At 38.6% G+C, this 20,969-nt stretch overlaps 1 protein-coding gene and 1 long non-coding RNA gene across 6 annotated transcripts in view; both read left to right on the top strand.

Annotated features, from left to right (window-relative positions):
* Positions 1–5,263, top strand: part of LOC139977147 (uncharacterized) — a 43,293-nt gene extending 38,030 nt beyond the window's left edge. For 4 of the 5 annotated variants that reach the window (XM_071986296.1, XM_071986297.1, XM_071986295.1 and 1 more), the window contains 3 exons: positions 654–995; positions 1,667–1,717; positions 2,847–5,263. In XM_071986296.1, the coding sequence (XP_071842397.1) occupies positions 654–995; positions 1,667–1,671 (347 nt within the window). In that variant the 3' untranslated portion in view covers positions 1,672–1,717; positions 2,847–5,263. The remainder of the gene's footprint in view (positions 1–653; positions 996–1,666; positions 1,718–2,846) is intronic. The other variant, XM_071986298.1, reaches the window with a different exon arrangement.
* Positions 5,264–10,129: 4,866 nt separating this feature from the next.
* Positions 10,130–12,329, top strand: LOC139977851 (uncharacterized). Its single transcript, XR_011796721.1, has 2 exons — positions 10,130–10,349; positions 11,544–12,329. It is a non-coding gene; the product is annotated as an uncharacterized lncRNA (long non-coding RNA).
* The last annotated feature ends 8,640 nt before the right edge of the window (positions 12,330–20,969 follow it).

Below are 20,969 nucleotides of genomic sequence, written 5' to 3'. Positions count from 1 at the left end.
TAAAAGGTAAAGCACATAATGGGTTGGATGATTTCATAATTATTTGTACTTGATCTTCAGCCTTGTGTTTTGGAATAAAAAATGAAAAATCTATTATTTCATCTCCCAAATGGAATGATATTTTCCTTAGCGGTTTGGAAAGGTTCTTCAGACAGTTACCGGGTGTAGATGATTTAACGTCACCCTTGTGGTGTCTCCTCCTGATTTATTTTTACATTTATGATGTGACAGTGCCACTATAGGATTAGACACCTTTCTCTATATTTTGTTTTAAATATTTGCAAGGTGAGTGTTGACATTGACACCAACGTCATGATTAGATAATGTTAAAGGGCGTCTGTATGTTAAATTCAAAACATTTGCAAATCCATCTCTATGGCAGAAAATTGTGATAAATAAAAAATGACAAACATTGAAAGCTGAAGGACACATGATGGGCTGAATGATTTCATAATTATTTGGACTAGATCAAGTCTTCAGCCTTGTGTTTTGGAAAAGAAAAATGAAAAATCTATTATTTCATCTCCCAAATGGAATGATATTTTCCTTATCGGTTTGGAGAGGTTCTTCAGACAGTTACCGGGTGTAGAGGATTTAACGTCACCCTTGTGGTGTCTCCTCTTGATTTTTCCCCCTGTTTTCTACTAATTTAGAACTGATACTGGTGTCTTCCTTACCAAGTGGTGTGTTGCTATCTCCTGACTTTGGAACTCTTAACGTAGAAGGCCCTAACGTGGGATATATCATCCAGGGTAACAGCACAGCTTTAAACCTAGAGGTGTTCTTCATTGACATCCGTCAAGGAGACGAAGTTCAGTTTGGAGCTGGTTCTGTTGTAGGCTTTGGTACCATTGACACCTTTAATGGTGTTAGTGGTGCGAATAACCTTCCACAAGCTAGGAGATTCTTCCAAATTCCTAGCAGCAGCTGCTGGGTAACCTTCAACACAAATATGGATGGGATGAGTGGTAGCGGCTTTGCTTTTAGAATCACTGGTAAGTAAAATTATTCACTCTAATAGTCAGTTGTATCGTGGGAAGTTTCTGATCGACAACTACATGATAAAAGTGTCTCTACTGGTTGTGAGCTGGAGGGGTAATAGTGTAGCACATTCATTAGGATGAGTAGGCAGGACAGCAGAGAGGGTTAACAGCGTCTCTAATGGGGTGAGCAGGAGGGCGATGGTGTAGCTCATTCATGGGGTTGGGTGAACTTGGGTCAGCCTGGAAGAGATTGATAACAGCAACAGAATGGAGTGTGGGGATTGGCGCGATGTAGCAGTGACATAGTCATCTTGGGTTGGGTCAGGTGGGAAGAGATTGGTAACAGTAACAGAGTGGAGTGTGGGGGATGAGAGAGATGTAGCTGTGACATAGGATAATTGGGTTAGGTCAACTGGGAAGAGAGTGGTCACAGCGACATCGGGTTGGAAGAGAGTGACTCCTCATTCCCCGCAGTTGGTCCTTCTTATCAATCCTCCCACCCTTGTCAGCCCTTGCACCTGGTTGTTCGTCTATTCTTAACTCTTTCCTTCCTTTTTCTCTGACCAAATAGTTCTCCCTCTCTCCACCTAGATCCCAGACCTCCTACCTCTACCTCCCTTCAACATTCTCTCGTGAATACAGGATCACCTAATATCTACTTTCCTGATATGATTTCTTTACAGTTTAACTGGAGGACAATCGCGAAAACTTTCCTTGGGAACGGAAAAAAAGTGGTAAGGTTTGAGTTTTATTGCTATTTTCAATTTTGTTTGTATGAACTAAAAGAGTTTGTATTGGTATGACCTCAATCAATATACTAATTGTAAGTCTTGTTTGTATGAACTGAAAGTGTTTGCATTGTTATGACCTCAATCAATAGATTAATTGTAAGTAAGTCTTGTTGAGAGTAAATATCACTTCCCTGCATATAGCAAGGTTTGGTCAACTGTAACACACACAAGACTTTGAAACAGTGTGGAATAAATTGTCCTTTTCTTTGAATTTCTACAATTTCTATATATATACCATTTGCAACGTGCTAACAACATGTGCATCTACATGTATTGGGACAAACTTTGGAAGAGAACCCCGGGCAATTCCCTCAGTAGTAGCTCCTCCAATAGAGGTACCAATAGAGTGGAATGCATCTGGAATTCACCCGCATGACCATAAATGAGCTACATTATACTATCCCTTTAATTTAACGCAAACTTAAATAGTGCGATATGAAGATGTACATAGAATAGTAAAGTTCAGACTCACTGGAGCCCTTTTTCAGAAAGTCAGTTTTAACAGGTCGAATTAAGTGTGTCAAAAAATAGTCATTGCAATGAAGTAATCAAAGTGTATACCTTTAGCCAACACACCTTTAATATCACTCCTAAAGTAGTGTAATATTAAAGAGTTTGTAGACATGGAAACACTATAGATTCTCCTGTAAAGTTGTTTCGTTAAATAAGTGCAGAATGTAGTTCTGGAAGCAGGTCGGAGATGGATTTTATCTATACATAGAATTTTAGTCCCCAAACTTACTTACTCTATTGGAGCCAGCTAGTAATTCCAGGTATCCCCCCCCCCCATACAGAACACTATTGATATCTACTGTGGGGTTGCGTGAGTGTGTGTGTGTGTGTGTGGGTGTAGACTCAATCGGTACAGAAACCTACTTGGGTTAATATCAATCAATTTTTAAAAAGGGAACAAAATGAAAGATGTAGCTAGTTTCATCATGAAAACGTCCAAGCATTTTTGCATTGCTGGTTTAGTGTGCTTATATGTGTGCAACGAGAATATGTTATAGGGGCGATGTTTGAAAAGAAAAAGAATATTAAATATGAACGATTATTCCACTTTTTGTTTCAGATACCTCAAGCCATCAACTTTTTGACCAGTCAACTCACTTGGTCGACTTCTCCCTGAGAACCGAATCATCCATGAAGCAGTGATGTGTTTTTTGATTGCAATTGACAGGTGGTGGTATTCGTGGTGGATGGGAGTTTCTAGAGCTGGATCATTTATTCTTATCGCAATAAATCAAGAATTATGTTTGTTTTTAAATGAACTCTGTATTTTAAGCTTCGTAATAAAAAAAAATTACATGGTCTGCTCATTTTTTTCCGGCCAATTTTCTGTAATCGTATAACTTCCAAATATATCAGTCGATACTTTATATAAAATGTCTTTCGATTTGAAAGAATAAATGGGCGTTTCTGTTCCCCATTGTTGTTTAGGTAGTGTATGTCTCAATGACTGTGTGTTGATTACTGAGGTTGTTAATGTACGTTGACATGCAGGATTAGTGCGTTAATGATACAACAGTTTACACTGATGACATTGTTAATGACTGGCTGATAAATGAACTAGGTTGCTTCATTTTATTTATACAGCCAGTTTGCATGCCTACAGTAATTGTTTATGATGGTTCACTAATTATTCATGATGACACATTATACTCTGTCACATGTTGCATCAATTTGCTGACAACACAACATCTTAATGGGTTCATATTGCTTTGCTCGAGTGAAATATGAAATACAGAAGATGGAAAGGCTTTATTGGTTAATTTATTGATCCATGATAAAAAGTATGTTAAAGTTACATTTATTGACATTGACATTGAGATTGACATTGCTTAGATGAAATGACATGATTCATGATGATATGATGTAATTGAATATCAATTTATGGATGAGTCAGCAGTTTTTCATTGTTTCCAGATGCAGAAAAACGATTGATTATTGATACCAACGATGTGCTTATATATTTTCTTGTAGTTGATTTATGTATCAGGCAATTGTATAGCAGACTATTAAATGTCCCAATTATAGATGAAAAACTCTTGTTAAAAGAATAGTAAAGAACAGAATACTTTAGTGTAATGAAAGAAGAATTGATACTAAGCTTCCTAGTGAAATTTGTCAGGCAATTGCTACAATACATTTTGGAGATATTTATGGTTGAAATTGTCACAATTTGTACCAAAAGTGACCTTGAGGCAAACAGTTGTGATGTCATAGTTGCACACTGGCAGCAAAGTGTTTTGTTTTATCTCTGTTTCACTTGATTGGTTTTCAACTTGGAGTAGACAGGATTCAAAACTTTGTTTCAATTGATGTGAAATTATCCATCTATACCCACAATAACAACGGTGTAATCATATGTTAATGGATCCCAATATGGATGGGAAACAAATTGAAGATACATTATCAAATGAAATTCAAACACAAATTTTTAACTATGTTCATCAATGATATCTCACTTACTCTTGAATCAATACCTGCTGCTTCAAGTCTCATTTCTATTACAAAACATCTCAGCTTTAAACGATGTAATCTCGAAAATGGTTTGTGTGTTGTGGATGTGTTCGTATATGTCGCTCTTCCATCATCATGAAAGAATATATTTTCATCCCGACTATCCTCTAAAATTATTTAATTTTGAGTTTCCATCATCCCACCGATTTTTACTGTAGAATAGATTAGGGTAGATTAGAATAGACTGCATGCTTTCAGTTCAAACCAGCCATTTATGCATGAAATAGATCAGGTCTACACCGCTGGACTTTCAGTTTCCAACCAGCATTTTATGTATGAATACATTAGGTTTACACCACTGGACTTTCAGTTTCTAACCAGCCTTTTATGTATGAAATAGATTAGGTCTCCACTACTGGACTTTCATTTTATTAACCAGCCTTTTATGTGTGAAATAGATTAGGTCTTCACCGCTGGACTTTCAGTTTCTAACCAGCCTTTATGTATGAAATAGATTTGGTCTCCACCACTGGATTCATTTTTTTAATCAGACTTTTATGTATGAAATAGATTGGGTCTCCACCACTGGACTTTCATTTTCTTAACCAGCCTTTTTAGTGAAATTGAAGTAGATTACATGGTATATGTTTGAGGAGAAAAATAATAACTTTGATCTGTTGATGTCAAGTTGTTGTTCTGGTAATTGGCTATACTCTGCCAGAATGCTCGGTGAAATGTTGCAGTGTGTGTACCATCGCTTAATGATTCTTTCACTAGTAACACATGCCACTATGAGCTACTGTAAATATGACTGCAGTAGCTAGTTACCATATAAACCCAGTAAGAAGAACACTGGCTGCTTTGAAGGTTAAATTGACACATGATTGTGATATGAGATATCCCAGTCTTAACATAAACCTTTTTACTTAAAGAGGTATGAAATACTGACACACATGAAATTGATTGACAGTGTCATACGTGTTAGGGGAACTTTATTAGGGGAAATATATTAATTTGTATAACCTATTTATTCTACTGTATTTTTTTCTCTCTCTCTGTGGTGATTGAAATTTTCTTGCATTTCTCACAACATTGACCCCCCCCCCCCGCAACCTCCTCCCTTCCTTTCGAATTGCTTCTGGACCTTTCCACACACACAAACACACGCATACACACGCAATGGCCGAGATGTGTGCACTTGTGTGTTAACATTAATTTAAAATCTGAACCGTACACGTTCATATAATGTAGAATTGGCAATCATGACTGGAAAGGTGCCCGCTGATTCGACTCTTTCAAAGGATGATTGTAAGGAGAGTTTAAATTGTCATAGGTTCGTCATAGTTTATCAAAAGGAAACAGTGAAACATGAATACTAATAATATTTCTATGACTATTCAAGCTTTAATGATATTCAGCTTTAAATAAGCAAACTCTCTGGAGTGCTCCTTTAATGAGTGATGACGTCAGCTCTAATTCGGTGAAGGATTGACTGTTACGTGTATCGCATTTTTTTTATAAACTGATATTACCCGAGCATCACAAGTTCTTTCAACATCATTTGGACAACGCAGAACCATTAGGTGACATTTAATCAACATTTTCACTCGAAACTGTAAAATTCGTTACAAAACGTGTAATTTATGGATGTCATAAGTCATTTTACTTGACATGGAGTTTGGTCCAGCCACGACGCAAGGGCCGTACCACCTCCTTCCAAACAAAATTGATGGTCCGCCTCTGGCCTTACTGTAAAGGTGATTGCGCTATCTAAAGCAGTATGTCGAAATTTAGAATCACCCCCTCCCACATTTGAAGTGCTGTAGTAGTGAAATAATATATATATTTGTTTTACTATATGCCTATTTCTATGCAAATAATGTGCAAAATAAGTTTTTAGTGGCATGCGTAGCTGATCATTTTGATTGAGCAAGCATATGTTTATTCGTTATGTTTATCTTCTGGTCAGAGAGCAAGTGATGTTTATAAAGTTCTTTCTCCCAATTTGTATCTTGATTTATGTACAACTTAAGTTTTATTTCATGGCCTGACCATGCTTTGATTCTTACGTTATACAGTAACAGAACAGAATAAGTCTATGGAAAGTACACATTGAGAGCCTGGTAGAGGTTATTGTACTGTGCATGTCATTACTCTATGGGTGTGACGCTTAATGCATTAGTAGTGTCTGAGAAATAAGCATGGTAGCAGAAGTGGGCTAATAAATAAATAGCACCCGCAGTTCCGTTCCTCGATACTTACGATGGGTTATTGTGGTTCAATGGGAGGACCCGTGCCTCCCCTGTCATTGGTGTCACTGCTTCCGGTAATGGGTATGTGCCAATGTGAACAAAAAGCGGTATCCAAAGGAGTCGCAAATGATGGGGATAGATACAAATGGATGCAGGCTGGTCATTTCAGATGTGAAAGTTGTCGTGATTCGTTATCGATATGTGTCCTAGTGAGTGGTGTAAAGGAATGAGATGTCTACTTTGAGAAAGTATTCTATGATAACTGCTGTGGAAAATGGTGTGTCTATTTTGGTACTTTTCAAGTCAATTTATGTTCAAGAATTACGCAGTGTTTTTAGGTTAGTCTGTCCGATATTTTGGGTAGATGATTGAATTAAAAAGAAAGCAAGCTGGTTACAAAGCTTAAGAAATACCAAGGATTAGCCAACATTTTAGCCGCCCTTGCGTAGCTGTTCTAAGTCAACTTCTGAATGAACCGTTTGGACTAAAGAGGGAAATAACAAAGATTGTATGGTCTTTGTATGGTCTTTGTATGGTCTTTGTATGTTCTTTATAAGGTCTCTGAATGGTTTTTGTATGGTCTTTATATGGTCTTTACATGGTCTTTACACGGTTTTGCATTATTCTCTAATGACCAAGTATGTAATGCGTCATTTTACTGCAATTTTCTAGTAGCATGTGAAGAATTGGTCAGTGTCCTGAGCACATCATTCTGTAGAATAGGTTAGGGCGATCCAGGAGCAGGATCAGATCTTCAACGATCCCGGGACTGCCTGTTGGATCTCTGGGTACTATTGGAAAGGAAATTAAATTGGTAACCAGAGTGGCTGTAGATGATAAATAACACTAATAGGTTTTTAGGGTGAGTATATGCTGCATGGCGTCCTCAATATTAGGTCCATGACGCTAACATTTTGTGATAAAACGTGCCATGAGTTCCCGCAATCAGGGGCATCAAGGCGGCCAATGTGGGCCTACTTTTGGAAGTCTTAACCAAGGTGTGACTCTTTCGTTAATGTGGTTATATTACGGTGTATTTGTGGTAAATATACCACAGTATATAAACACCATAAAGTTACCCTATGTTTACTATAGTAATACCATGGCAGAATTACGGTTTACATTATAACACAGCAGGCTGAACCACCATTTTACCATAAATTTACCCTATTTTACCGTATACATTTGTATGTATGTATGTATATATGTATTTTGATCCTCCTGCAAGCAGGAACTCGCGAAGAGGCCATCATTGACATATCAAAGCCGCAATCTGACCGAAGTCAGTTTCTTAGATTTATATTAACGTCCATGATTATGAATTGACAACAAGTCTGTAACGACATACATTAATCTTGGACTGACTCGAACTGGCGACCTTATGATTGAAAGGCACCGGCGTTAACCACTGATAGTTTTACCATTTTTTTACCAGTTTTTTTTACCAGTTTTTTTACCAGTTTTGTTTACCATTTTTACCAATTTTACCATATATTTACCATGATAGTTTACCTTTTTAAGATAAGAATTGTTTGTTGGGAAATCCATAGTAACCCCATGAGAATACAGTATGACTTACCCCCTTTTTACCCTGCACCCTCCAATTGTTCCCATTGCCCCTTTGTCTGTGTGTACTAACCGGTAAATCAATTTGTCTTTATGAATGACAAAGTAACCTTTTTTCCTTTTCGCTGTCTGACACTTTTGTATAATGGTTCCCATGGTGGCATTTCTCCAAGCATCGCATTTTGTTTTCGAGTTGCTAAAGCTAACAATTATAAAGAAAAGCTATACAGTTATTATTGTTTTCTTTTATTTGATATTAGAAACAGAGTAATTTTGTTTTTTGGGGAAACAGGTAAACAACACGATACGGTATTTCATGTTTTTTTTTTTCTTTTTTGTAAATTTATTTCTGAACGAACTTGTCAAAACATTTGGATACAGCCTATTGCTGTTGGGCTTTGAATGGCGGACAACAGGATAGCGTGACGATTGGAAAGTTCAAAGGCTAGGGTAAAGAATAAAAGACCAGAGGATAGGGAAAAGAATGGATGATCACAGGGTAGGGTAAAGAATGGAAGATCACAGGGTAGGGTTAAGAATGGAAGATCACAGGGTAGGGTAAAGAATGGATGATCAAAGGCTAGGGTAAACAGGCGCGTATCCAGGATTTTCAAACCCGGGGGGCGCGAATTACTATCTAAGCGGAGCGCCACCATCGGTTGGCGCGCAGCGTACAAGAAAATTTCTTATTTTGATACCCCCCAGATCACCGGAAACGGCACTTCTCGGGCTTGAAATGACCAACCAGATGTACACTTTTTGCCTGAGAACCAAGTATTTCCTAATAGTTTTTTTTTTCCATCCATAACCTTTTTGAAGATTGTCAACCCGGCACACATCATGTTCGACCTGATCGCATCTCCTGTGGGTCTTTGCTTTTGTAGGTGATTCTACGTCACGGCCAACAATACCCGTCAGCCCCACGTTTCAAGGTTTTAAGCCCCATATTTGTTCCGAATTTGAAAATTCACATTTCTCGTGAATAAACTCACTTGAAAACATACCCATAATGTTGTACAAAATTTCATCTATGGACAACCAATATAGAAAAACTTCCTTGAACACCTAACAGACTGGTCAAAATTGCACGAGTAGAGGGAAGTGTGATGCAGAATGTTGGTCAGAAATTTTCTAAAATTCAGACACAGTTAATTTATTGGTGTAGAAATATTAAAACCTGTTATAACGGCTATTATAAAACTTGGTTGAAGGAAATGATAAAATAGCAGATATTTCCGAAACCGAACACTATACACATAGGCGTAGGAGGCGCGGCGGAAGTGGCGGAGCTAGGGGTATTGGTCAGGAGGAGCGAGAATGGTCTGTAGGGGCGCTTTCAACACTATCTAAGCGGAGCGCCACCACTGGTTGGCGCGTAGCGTACAGAAAATTTTTGAGTAAAGATACTCCCTAGATCGCCGGAAATGACCTTTTCCGGGCCTGGCTAATTTGCAGATAAACGAAGAATAAATAGGTGTCATCTCCAAATTACACGAACAAAATGTGACAAATGTCAATAAGTAGATGAGAGCGCAATAAAAAAGTCAATAATCTAGAATAAGTAAAAAGTGGTAAAGAGCTGAAAAACGCGCCAGCAGTCCATTTGAGTCCGTCAGGGGGGGGGGGGCATGCGCCCCCTGACCGTATGGACGCTCCGCCACTGCGCGGCGGGGGTGCAGCCCCTAATTCGCCATTACTAATGTAAAAGAGAGTTTTGACATAATTGGACCTCCATGCTTTTTATACATCTACATGAGACATGTCGTTGTTTACATTAGCATCCCGCGGTATACTGCGCAATTTGAACGGACCGTACGGTACATGATGGCATGCGATGTATTAACCGATGCTTGCTTATATGATATTGACATAAACACGTTGAACGCGCGCGAAGCGCGCGGAAATTTTGGGTTATTTTTTTAGGCAAGTCGGACAGTTTTGAGGCTTTTCATCCTGGAACGCCATTTTCATGCTCACTGATATGATGTGATATCTGCTGTTTTCGTCACAAATTCGAACAGGCGCGTAGCGAGGAATTTGCCAAGGGAGGGCGAAGCCTGTAGGCAAATTATCAGAGCCGTATATAGAGAGAGTTTGGCCAACTGGCGATTTGTGACGTCACACGCAAACCATGGGCATCAAAATAGGTCCAGTTGTCGTTACCAGTTGCGCGAAACACGAAAAACACCACACACAATATATAGCAGCTTTGCACACTGTGCTCGTTGCGAACAAACGAAGCGACTCAGAATGTCAGATTTTGACAGGCATACGAGGAACAAAATGGATATCAGGTAATGAATTAGAGTATGCGTTAGTTAATGACATTTACGTTTATCTTCACACCTGAAATGCATAGAAAACTAGCTGAAAACCTGTCATTACACTTGTTTTATTTTACGCCTCATACTACTAATCCTACTTTAGTCATACAAACGAAAAGCACACATCACAGTCCTGGCTAGGCTAGATTACAGACGCACAACTATAGCATCAGGCCAACATTAATAGATCCTTCAATTAAATAAAGTAGGCCTACACATAAAATGACAATTTATGCTTCACTGATCTTTCATGTTTGCCAAAAAGTAGTTGTACCAGAGGTCATTGTATTAAACTCCAGAAGTTACATAGTAGGATTAATATTCGGCATAACTTTTTCTCTTAAGTCTAATACAACTTATACAAGGGTTGTGAATGGATTGAATGGTTTGCCTGAGAAGGTTGAATTGCAAGTAGTGTGTATGGGTTTAAGAATACTTTGGATGAGTACATTAAACATTGTAATTGGGTATGACATTTGATGTCCTCGGTTTTATTCCTCTCATATAGCCTTAGGGTCCTTAATGGGGACTTGAATGTCTCTCCTGGTCATTTTTTCTACTAAACTAAACTATATACTTGAGTGTAGGAGTTAGCAATAGTTGGGAGTCTGTGGGCAAACCTAAGACTGATATTGTGGTGTTAATTTCTCAGGAATGTAGTACTAGGCTATAGTAGGTGCAACAGATTGAATGGGTCTGTCGAGAAAAAAAAACCCTGCAACAACTGAATACTGGTGTATGTTGTAGCTTATGTATTTTCCATTAACATATATACTATACGGTCATGTCCTTAATGAGGTTTCATGGATCACACTGACATAGTGTGCCTACTTGTCAGTGTTGTCAACTGAGCATAGGGCTGATGACATCATTCAGTTTGTTTTTATGCAGACAGCAAATGGCCATAATGATAATTATTAATTGTTACTTATTCTTCATACTGCCCTTACTGGCCTTACCTGAACAGTGATGTATAAAAATGCAAGAAGTCGTTAAGCTTTTCATTTAAGAATCGTTTCAGCCTGTCCTATTTCAAACATATGATTGGCAGGTTTACACGTTACATAGCTTATCAAAATGGAGCTGTTCTGTAAAGCAAGAAAATCATGCATATGCATGCATACAAACACACTCATATATAACAATTTCTGAATATCTTTTCAGCTGCCCAATGGTACTGGAATGCAAGCTCTGTTGGGTGAAGTAAAAAACCCTCATTGTACTCTTTTATCATGGTCAGCGTAGCTGGAACCAGCAATGATGGTGATGTGGATTTGACAGTACCTAGACAAGAATTCAATAGCTGCTTTGTGTTGAAGTGGGTTCAACTTGCTCAAGGCCATGACAGGATGACGACTAGACATTAGGATGAATTATCTGTTGTAGAGCTCTATAAACCAGGCAGTTGTTAAAACATCCATTGGGTGACCCTCACAGTCTACCAGGCACTGCATCGCAGAAGCAAAATGAAGTGTGTGTGATGCTTTCATCTTATGAGAGTGGAATGGTATCAGTGTGGCCTCTGTCAATTTGGCTTCAAGTCTTTGTTTTCTTGAAAGCTGAGAAGATCTCTCAGTGGTTTCACACTGACCTCTGTACTTGACAATTCATGTGTATTTGCCAGCTCAGGAGGAAGCCAGATTTTAATTACATTAACCAATGCTGACTTTGTTTTGGACATGTGGTACATCTGCAAGGAGGTGAAGGAAGCAGTTGGAGTTGCATGGATGTGGAATCTTGTTGATAGTCTGGCAGTCTTATCCACAGATTATCCCAAAGCTTCTCCACATTGCCACATTCAGAACTTATTACATTGATAAACTTGAAAATTGCAGGAATCTAACGAAGCACCCATCAAGGGAATTTGTTTGTATAATTATTGAAAGCTGTGACCTTCTGATGTGACAGACTAATGTGAAATAAAGGGCAGTAGATTACCTTGTAAATGAACCTTGTTATTGTTTGATTGTATCTAATGTTTGCAAAATTTTAAGTTGCATGCTACCAATTGAAACATAATTCTTTCTCTATTAATGGGATATAAATACTTCTCCTTAAAGGGTGTGGAGACTCCCGCACAAAGAAACGTCTCATGCCGGTTATCGGACCTAGATTCGAATGCGGTGTAACAGAAGTGTTAGACACCACCATTGATCCCAGAAAATACACATACAGCTTGCTACCATCTGTAAATAGACATTAGTGTACAGTCAATACAAACATCACAGTCAATACCCACAACACAGTGCACATAGCAGCGTGGACATCTCAGGTCTAGATAAAAGATAACAAGGTATCGGGTTTCATTACTGTCTGCATTTTGTAGCGACACAAAAAAAACTTCACCTGCAAGCAACGGAAAGTTAACTTTTTCAGAGCGCGGCATGCGGTTTAGGGCAAGTCTTCAATACCTTTAAATATACTGCATCGGTTGTTGTCACTTGATCATTTGCTTGTGTGTGAGCTAAACAGCTTAAATAATATGTAAAAAAATAATACAAACTTTCAAATTGCCAGATATTTACTTGCTCAAAATCATTATCCAATCATGATTTGTTGCTATCCTTGAGTCCATTATTCAGATGATGAGGCAGATTCCCTTCGACTCTCCATGATGAAGGTAAAAGCTTATATCTTAACCAACTGCCATTGAGTGTCCATTTGAAAGTTTCAAACACACAAGTGCATTGATTAAAACAAAGACTTTATTGCTGTGGTTGCAGGAACTGGATTTCAGTCTAGAAGTCACTCACCAGGTTTGTCATCACAGTCTGCTAACTGTGGCTTTTTATGTTAGGAGTTTTTCTTCAGAGCACATGTCACCTTTGATTTGTAAAAAAAGTCCTGAAATTCAGGGAGTTAAAATTTACTGTCTAAAGATAATTTAAAAAGGTTTTTTTTAACTTCAATCGTCAATGTGGGTGTCAATTAAGGGAATAAGGAGGTACTGATGCAACTTTGATAAATGATAGTTGACTGCATCCAAATTAAACCAAGGCCTAGGCTATACTTTCGAAGAAGAAAAAATTAGGCTGAATTCATGTTAGCCTAAAAAGGCTAGGCCAATGCTGACAATTAACACAAACCAGGATCATTTAACCATTTGGGCACTTGTTTATGACATACTAAAAGGGTCTATATAATTAGGCCTGTATGTGTACACAACCCACAAGTTGCCAATGAGTATAGACCTAGCCTAACTAGTTTAGGCCTAGGCTACTTTGTTTTCCTTAGACCTAGTTTAATTGGGCCTTACACTGTGCCATATTATGTAATGTGCTATAACAGTTGTAATAAGAGCAAGAATGGTCCAGGTCTAACTAAGCCCAGGCTTAACTTATGCTTCGGGCTTAACTAAGGATTAGGGCTTTACGTGATGCCTAGAGGCTAGCCCACCCTTTTACATAGAACTAAAAGTGATACTTTTTTAGGCTAGGCATACAATAACTAGGAATTAGGATAACTATATGTGCGACTGAAACTGCCATGCCTATGATTAGGAGAGCTGGCATAATGAAATCGAATTTGTGGATCGTAAAACGAGAGAGAATAGCCATGCATGTAATTACAGAAACCAGTCTGAACGTAAAATTCTCGCATTGCTTGTACATTACTCGTATTACACCAGGGCCTATGGCTAGTATGGGCCTAGGCTACACAGACTTTTTTTCATAAGATCTCCATCTTGTTCTTTCTACTTCCAAAAACTTCCTCTTCTTTTATGGTCAGTCGGATAATCGAACAACAATATCCATGTTCTGACCGATTGCAGCATCCCCAGCACCATTTCTTTCATAATTTCGTACTTTTTTCGTGTACAAAACGATAGTCTATACACTGTGAGTATGCGTGTCGTCTGCTATAAAGTTTTCAAGTGGACCTATTTTACCACCCTGTGTGGGCGTTTTCCCTCTCGACCAATCCAAATCGGTTACATGGTTGGCCAAACTCTCTCTATATACGGCTCTGGCAAATTATCTCAGCGTAGCGCCACCACAGGTTGGCGCGAAGCGTACAAGAAAATTTTGGCCGAAAATGCCTCCCAGATCGCTGGAAATGGCACTACACAGGACCATTTGTTAGCGCGAAGCGTACAAGCAAATTTTGGCCGAAAATGTCTCCCAGATCGCTGGAAATGACACTTCCCAGGCCTTGTAAGTTGCATCTAAGCACTTTCTATTTTGAAATTACTTAGCGATATCATTTAAAACAATGCTGAATGGGGGGGGAGGCGGTCGCCCCCATCCCCAACGACACGATCGAGTTCGAGACCAGCCACAGTTGGTTTGATAGCACAATTCTACACACGCGTTATGATAGACCATATATAGTATATATATAGATCATTAGTGAGAGAGGAAAATGGAAACGTCAAAAAATGGAGTTGTCGGTGTAAGGGGTAGGGTGAGTCAAACTTTTACGAAATCATTGATCCGTCACTGGCTACCCTTCAGCGCTGTAATGATGTCACTGTTCCTCTTTCTCTTCCCGGTGTCTTCGCGTTTTTCTTTTACTCCCTCTTTTTCTCCTTTTTCTCTCTTTCTTCTTTTTCTTTTCTCTTCCTTCCTCTCCTCCTCTTCTTTTTTCCCCTCTTTTTTTCCTTTTTTCTTCTTTTTTTTCTCTCCTCTTTTTCTTACCCGGGGGGCGCGCGCCCCCAACGCCCCCCCCCTGGATACGCACCTGGTAAAGAATGGAAGATCAGAGGATAGGATAAAGAATGGAAGATCACAGGGCAGGGTTAAGAATGGAAGATCACAGGGTAGGGTAAAGAATGGATGATCAAAGGCTAGGGTAAAGAATGGAAGATCAGAGGATAGGATAAAGAATGGAAGATCACAGGGTAGGGTAAAGAATGGATGATCACAGGGTAAGGTAAAGAATGGAAAATCACAGGCTGGGTTAAGAATGTAAAATCAATGGCTAGACCAAAGAAATGATGCCCACAGGAACGGTAAAGAATGGAAGACCACATGCAAGGGTAAAGAATTTGGATACACTGATAACAATCCAAATGACCAGATTGGCAATCACTATGCGACATACGCAAAAGTATACACTATGTGTGTCGATGAGTAAAGACCTCTAGAGAGCTTATTAAGCATTTATGGTGAACAAGGCTGACGAGTGGTTCAAATTGACTTCTGAAAACTCCGTTTTCCAAAGAAGGGATAACACGTCCCAGCCCCTTTAGTCTTCCCATGAATGTGTTCTTTCAAAGGGTGTTTTGAAAGTGTGTCCTCAAACGGTGTCATAGAGTGTCCACGAAATCGACTGATAGCTCTGATACTGTTCAATGTATACTGACCATGGAGCTGCTACTTTGATAGAGCTGCTACTGTGATAGCATTAATGTATACTGACAACGGAGCTGCTATGCTATGACAGCTCTAATGTATACTGACCATGGAGCTGCTACTTTGATAGAGCTGCTACTGTGATAGCATTAATGTATACTGACTATGGAACAGCTATACTCTGATAGCTCTAATGTATACTGACCATGGAGCTGCTATACTTTGGTAGCTCAAATGTATACTGACCATGGAGCTGCTATACTCTGAAAGATCTAATGTATACTGACCATGGAGCTGCTATATTCTGATAGCTCTAATGTATATATACTGACAATGGAGCTCCTCCACTGATAGTTATAATGTATACTGACCATGGAGCTGCTACTCTGATAACTCTAATGTATACTGACAATGGAGCTGGTACCTCGATAGCTTTAATGTATACTGACCATGGAGCTGCTACTCTGATAGCTCCATGTATATTGACCATGGAGCTTCTATTGTGATATAGCTTTAATGTATACTGACCATGGAGCTGCTATACTCTGATAGCTCTAATGTATATATACTGACAATGGAGCTCCTCCACTGATAGTTATAATGTATACTGACCACGGAGCTGCTACTCTGATAACTCTAATGTATACTGACAATGGAGCTGGTACTTCGATAGCTTTAATGTATACTGACCATGGAGCTGCTACTCCGATAGCTCCATGTATATTGACCATGGAGCTTCTATTGTGATATAGCTTTAATGTATACTGACCATGGAGCTGCTATACTCTGATAGCTCTAATGTATATACACTGACGATAGCGCTCCTCCACTGATAGTTATAATGTATACTGACCATGGAGCTGCTACTCTGATAACCCTCATGTATACTGACAATGGAGCTGGTACTTCGATAGCTTTAATGTATACTGACCATGGAGCTGCTACTCTGATAGCTCCATGTATATTGACCATGGAGCTTCTATTGTGATATAGCTTTAATGTATACTGACAATGGAGCTGCTACTTTGATAGCTTTAATGTATACTGACCATGAAGCTGGTACTCTGGTCCTACCGACCGTATATATCATAAATGTTGGATGGGAGTCGTTGGATGCTGGTAGATGCGCAATGTCAGGATTTTGAGCAACCGAAAGAAATCTTAATCTAGTGTAATGATTGCTTTCCAACGAAGGAATCTATGAAGTTTCATAAATTCCTGGGTAAAACAAAGAGATTCCCAGCGAGCGCTGGTAGATGGGTGGGGAGTACTTTGATAAACGTCCACCTCTTGTAACAGAAACCTAAACTGTCAGAGTGGTTATAGTTGAGTGTGCCATGATTGGCCAAGCTATCAGCTGTCATACGGTGGGTAACACTTGTCAGTTTGAAACAAATTTATCTGGTATGCAATAGCGGCCTTGGAAAGTGACGAATTAAGAGTGCAAGTCAATGGAGAAAATCCTTATTGTGGTACGCCACCTATGGACCTCGGTCACACAACTAAATAGTGAATAAAAATAATATATATATATATATATATATATATATATATATATATATATATATATATATATATAGAGTAGAGTAGGTTGGCGTCTATCTTGGCGCAGAGTGCTCTATGTCCATTGGACAGAGCGGAATATATGAGAGTTATAAAAAATATAAAGAGTTGTCTGAAGATCGCTACAAAGCGTGAAACTCCGAGTTACAACTACTAGTGTTCCACTAGTCTCATCTAGTATCAACATATATATATATATATATATATATATATATATATATATATATATATATTACTGTTGCAGATAATGCTGTATACTGTTAAAGATTCCGGAATCTTTATATATATCTACCGGAATCCATATATATATACCGGAATCTTTAACAGTATACAGCATTATCTGCAACAGTAATATATATATATATATATATATATATATATATATATATTACTGTTGCAGATAATGCTGTATACTGTTAAAGATTCCGGTATACATGACTTACGGTACAAATTACCGTTCTTGTTACGCAGATAATTTGCATACGTCTATATTGTGCATAAGGCCTTCTTGTAAGAGCACGGTAATATGCTAAATTCACATTTTTCTTTGCAGAATTTTATTTTTAAAGAATGTATGAGGTTGTCATCTTGAAGAGGCATTTTATGTTATTAACCAAAAGACATTAGATTTACATCTATGCCACTCTTCCCATTATCTTTGACCTACGAATATTATTAATCAGACCCCCCCCCCCAGCAGTATCTGATATTTTCCACCCATATTGTTTTCTTAATCTGTGTTATTTTATTGCTTGGTTAATTCACCAGTCACCGGACGATGATTATGTATTCGTCTGAGCCATTCAAATCAATGAATATTCACAAATAGTTCTTACAAGTTAAAAATACAATATGTATACGAATTATGAAAAAAACTGAAGATGATGCTATATTTCGCATTGGAGCATACATATGAATCAGTATGACTAAGTGGATGGTAGAATTTTTGTGGTTTAAACACCGTTTGTGTTCAATTGATCCTTATAGTTACGAATCTGTTATGTCTGCTGAGAACAAAACTGTTATATCCAACAAAGTCATGCAATGATTTGATGTTTGTGTTGCAAAACCGCTAAGTTTGGACCTGATTATATTGTTATTCCGTGTGAAACTATTTTGATGGGCTTTTGTGATACAGCGGTGTCTTCAAATGCAGTAATCTTTGGTCTGTCCATGGAATACGATAGGCCTACTGCAGGATAGCGGGTAAATGATTACACAAACTGCAGCATGAAGAACACATTTCAGTGGCAAACTGCTAGAGGGAGACATGTACTTTAAGTGTAAGAGCTATCTCTCTTCGTACGGTATATACCGTCTTTTGATTTGCATCCAACTATCAAACATAGCCAATAAGCCAACAGGATTTTAGAGAGATGGTCACGAAACTGGCAGCCTTTCTTAACAAATTATTTAGTTCCTTACCTGCCCAACCTTTAAACCTTCAACATAGCCCCAGTAAACTTGTGTTGTTTACATTAAGGGTTGTTTTGTTTGTTTACTGTTGCTGTTTTTTTAGCAATAGATATCAAATTGAGAAAAGCAACATGCCTGTCAAAATTCGAAATGTCTAGGAACAATTCAAAATTTCGAAAAAATCGACAATTGAAAATGGAAAAAAAAATGAGACAAACATCATAGAAGTTTTGAGATAAACCAAAGCTAAATTGTCATATGATAAAAAGTTCTTACGTACTGTAGCATTATTCGGGGCGATACCTTCATCACATCTTACCCAATAACACATTCTATTAAATGAAAGCTGGTTGATGATAACAGGAGACGCGAACCTTATACTAACATTACTGGTCTATGGGTCTATGTGATAGCGATAAATGTTTTTATTCAGCATTATTCGGGGCGATACCTTCATCACATCTTACCCAATAACACATTCTATTAAATGAAAGCTGGTTGATGATAACAGGAGACGCGAACCTTATACTAACATTACTGGTCTATGGGTCTATGTGATAGCGATAAATGTCCCGAACAGGCGGAACAGCCTCCCCACCCGCCACCCCCCCTACCCCGCCATCCATCCTTTCCAACCCATCTCCACAGTCAGGAGATACAAACCCTACCATAATGTCACAAACGACATCCCCTCCCTCCCCCCCCCCCCGCCATCCATGCATCCCTCCCTCCCCACCTCCACAGTCAAGGAGCCACAAACCCTACCGTCATTAATGGTCGATGTGATAGAGATAAATGTCACAAACATGATCCACAAACAGCTAAAGCAGAATATTCTTCCATTTGGGAGATTCACAGACACAATGTTCCTTCACACATGGCGAAAGACTTGATCAAGTCTAAGTATGACATCATCAAGTCACATGGGCTTCGTTTTTGTTATGTTTTCTTTATATATTATAATATGTTTATATTCTGCAATGGAGATGGGATTTGAAAATGCAAAATGTATCGATCAGTTCTCAATATGGCAGTGATTTTAGTATCAACCCTGTTGACATTTTGTCATGAAAATGTACACAAGAAAAAATGAAAATACTCGTGGCAATATAGCATCAGATATATTTACTAAATTACAGCTCCTGGATACGGCATTTAAAACTAGGATATTTCCAAATGGAACAAGATTTTATTCCCCTGTTTGGGATAGTTTAAGTTTTTCACAAAGATCTATGAACTAATAGCTTTAATATAACAGATGGCAAGATGTCTCCTTTAATTATATATAGGCATAACTCTATTGTAATGTGTTCACACAAAGCTGTTAATCGAATGTAAACATACTAAATGTGGTAACTTGGAGCTTTGAAGTCTCTGTTTTATGTTTCAGTGTGAACATAGACTCTTATACAGTACAGGCTGATCACGGGTGTCGCTATTAGGAGCGAGGGTGTGGAAGGGCGCATACCATCAGGCCAGAGTGCATGACTCACATGTTGTCGGGCTTTAACTACTTGCGGTTTGTCACATAAGTCATGAGCAATTCTTTGCGGGAGTATATAGTTGCCGTGAACTTGTAAATTGAATCAGGGCAATCATCCATCCAGACTATCGAGCGGATTCAAGACGACCTTTTTTTCGGAAAGGAATTGATCATATTTTAATACTGTACAGTGATGGTTCGATTATGAAAAGAAAAAAAATAGTTACAATTTAGTTTGATCATCTATGATCCGTAAAGCTTAGGCTTATGCACATAGCATTTCTACGATATCAGATCACTGACTACCATTTAGTTCGAACTCTCGCCTAATAACCTACACATGGCTTGACCATGTTCGATAGATCGATTCTTACTGCAATTACATTCTGTTTTCATGAAGCCATCAGACGAAGGCAGTCGCGTAAATAGCCTTATAGAGGTCAACGGCTGAAAGATTGTGTGGCGTCGTTGTACAGAATAATTTTATGTTTGTGGATGATATGACCAGACTGCGATGCCCCCCCTTCCCCCCCCACTCCCCCTTATAAATTTCTGGCTAAGTCCTCGTTTAAGATTTTTTCATAATTTTACCCAAGTTTCATGGATGGCTGCAGAACTACAGTCCTGTAAAAAGTTGATTGACAGGACTAAACAAGAGTCATATACAAGATACAAGCCCACTAAAGGGAACGTTTCAGCAAATCTTGATAACAAAAATCCCCAATGGAATTGTGAGTGGTTTAGGACACAACAGGTTTACAAGGTTTGCGGAACTAGCGGCCTCTGATAACTTAGGTGTGTGGACAGATATATGGCTCTGGGCGCGGCCAGAGA

This window comes from Apostichopus japonicus, chromosome 12, assembly GCF_037975245.1.
Source record: "Apostichopus japonicus isolate 1M-3 chromosome 12, ASM3797524v1, whole genome shotgun sequence".
Taxonomy (NCBI): Eukaryota; Metazoa; Echinodermata; class Holothuroidea; order Aspidochirotida; family Stichopodidae; genus Apostichopus; species Apostichopus japonicus.
This window is presented reverse-complemented; position numbering and strand designations above follow the sequence as displayed.